The sequence below is a fragment of the Echinococcus granulosus genome (assembly GCF_000524195.1).
Source record: "Echinococcus granulosus chromosome Unknown EG_S00033, whole genome shotgun sequence".
Classification (NCBI taxonomy): Eukaryota; Metazoa; Platyhelminthes; class Cestoda; order Cyclophyllidea; family Taeniidae; genus Echinococcus; species Echinococcus granulosus.
In genome coordinates, this window is record NW_020170413.1 from 49,750 (window position 1) to 51,829 (window position 2,080).

Sequence of the window (2,080 nt, forward strand, 5' to 3'; positions counted from 1 at the left end):
GAAATCAACAGTAGAGACTATGGGTAAACACTTTGTACTCAAGACTCACGCACGACCGTGATTTTGTGAATGGGCTAAAAAAATGAGGAACACCATCAAAAGTCTAAGCGAAACGACTAGTTCATGACATATTATCAGTAAAATGCCACCTTAAAAGCTACCCTTAAGTAGTATCTGGAGGCACTACTTCACTTTACGAGTGGAAACTTTGATGATTTTCAATGACTCTTCAAATCTACCAATATTCAGTTTTTCAGAGTTGGAAATAGCATAACATCCCATTACAATATCTCCATGGTCGCAAGTCGTCAGCTCTGTCAGTTATTTGATTAACAAAACCGAAATACACTCCATCACACATATTAAGACCCTCAAGTAACCTTGTGCCATTTGTTGTCATGCTTCTTGTCACAACTTGTCTTTCTGTACCAAGTCGTATGTCGATCTCTCCCAGACGCATTTGTTACTTAACTGTTATCTGTAAGTTTACAAGGCAAGTATGGTCCCTTGAGCATGGAGTGGTCGGTGACTTAGAAGTCTAAGGTGGAATTGTTTGTAAATAAATATTGATATATGCTTTCGCTTAGCAAACCTCGGATTGAAAATGAAGGCACAAAAGCCACCTCTCATCACAAACGGATTAGGAAACGAACAATCCTGTTGAAATGCCACGTTTTATGGACAACGAAAAAAGAGGTAAAGAACGGCATCTGCCATCTCCTGAACTGTGCCTTTGGAGGTATCCATTTACTCTGTGGCCTTCACGACCTTTCCAATTGTTTCATCACTCGCATTGTGTAGGCAGAAGTACTCTAGATACCCTAATCTCGTAACCACAGTGGCAAGTTACTTTAACATGAAAGGTAAAAATTCTCTTGCAGGCAGCAAACCTAACGGAGAGCGAATTCGTTATCAGAAACACACCAACTCAAAATACTATAGCACGAATTTTATTAAGCGATTTGGAGCCCTAGGAACTGCTAGTTATTCCTGCAGTCCTAGACAAAATCTCCTGTTTGATTTTCTAGTAGCCACAAATGTAGACTAATCCCCTGACATTCGGGAAAACCTTACTTCCTTTGCCCTTCCTGATGTACCCTAAGCGTTGGCTATGCACAGGAGGGTCAAGGTCAATTAGCTATTATACGTACGCATAGCAATAGGCACTGAGACAGAGGCACTCACAGCAGTCGCTTTTCAGTAGCCGTCCACCTCGTACTTATCGACATTACCCCCCTACCCCTACTCTTTACGTCAGGCATAAAGATAGCGGTACTGAAGTTGTTGCCTGGCATTTTTATCAAGTTGATGGGTTTGACATGATTCAAGATAGTCGCGCATACAAGGAACAGGTTATAAGGACAGGCACCTCGCTTTATAAGAGAGACTAAATAAAACCAATTTAGAAAGTGGGTTGTGTTGGACTTGTACCTCTAGCATTCAAGTGACTTGTACCACACCGATTTACCGACGCATATCTGCCTATGCCGACATACATGCAATCGAACACATCGTATACATCTCTACAAGTTGTAAATATTCGCCACCACGTGCATTTATACAACAGAAACTTAGTTAATAATCTGACAGATGTGGGATCTTCATTAAACTGAGGGATAAATAGAATAACAGACATACCCTTGGTGACAGGATCAACAGATGCTCTGGCAGATCCGAAGTAGCGATACGCTCACCAGGGACATTGTCTTGAAGGAAGCATAGAGAAAAAAATAAAATGTCAACTTAGGAAAAAGAATATCAACATTTTAAGGAAAGGATCAATTAATTGAAGATTGTTTATCTTTACCCTGACGAGAAGGTATCAAATACCAATGTAATCCATTGAGTTTGCTTGGTAAACATAACGATCCTAAATTGTCAACTTACAACCTGATTCAGGTGATCTTATATCATTCGGTGGTATTTCGTCCTCGTCAAAGGTATCACTCTAAAGGTAAGCAAATGGCGGGTGGTTACGTTATTAGGGCAAAACGCGTTTCACCGCGACAAAATTTTAACGATATCCTCCCACAACACAATCGTAACCTATAAGTAAACTAAAATAGTGTTGTCTGCCATT

The 2,080-nt window shown here is 40.3% G+C and overlaps 1 protein-coding gene across 1 annotated transcript in view; it reads right to left on the reverse strand. All coding sequences in view use genetic code 11, as the record gives it.

Annotated features, from left to right (window-relative positions):
• Positions 1 to 2,080, reverse strand: part of EGR_04894 (hypothetical protein) — a gene marked incomplete at both ends in the record, with an annotated part of 9,061 nt that overhangs the window by 3,336 nt on the left and 3,645 nt on the right. The window contains 2 exons of the mRNA XM_024494143.1: positions 1,639 to 1,706; positions 1,888 to 1,948. Coding sequence (XP_024351380.1) covers positions 1,639 to 1,706; positions 1,888 to 1,948 — 129 coding nt within the window. The remainder of the gene's footprint in view (positions 1 to 1,638; positions 1,707 to 1,887; positions 1,949 to 2,080) is intronic.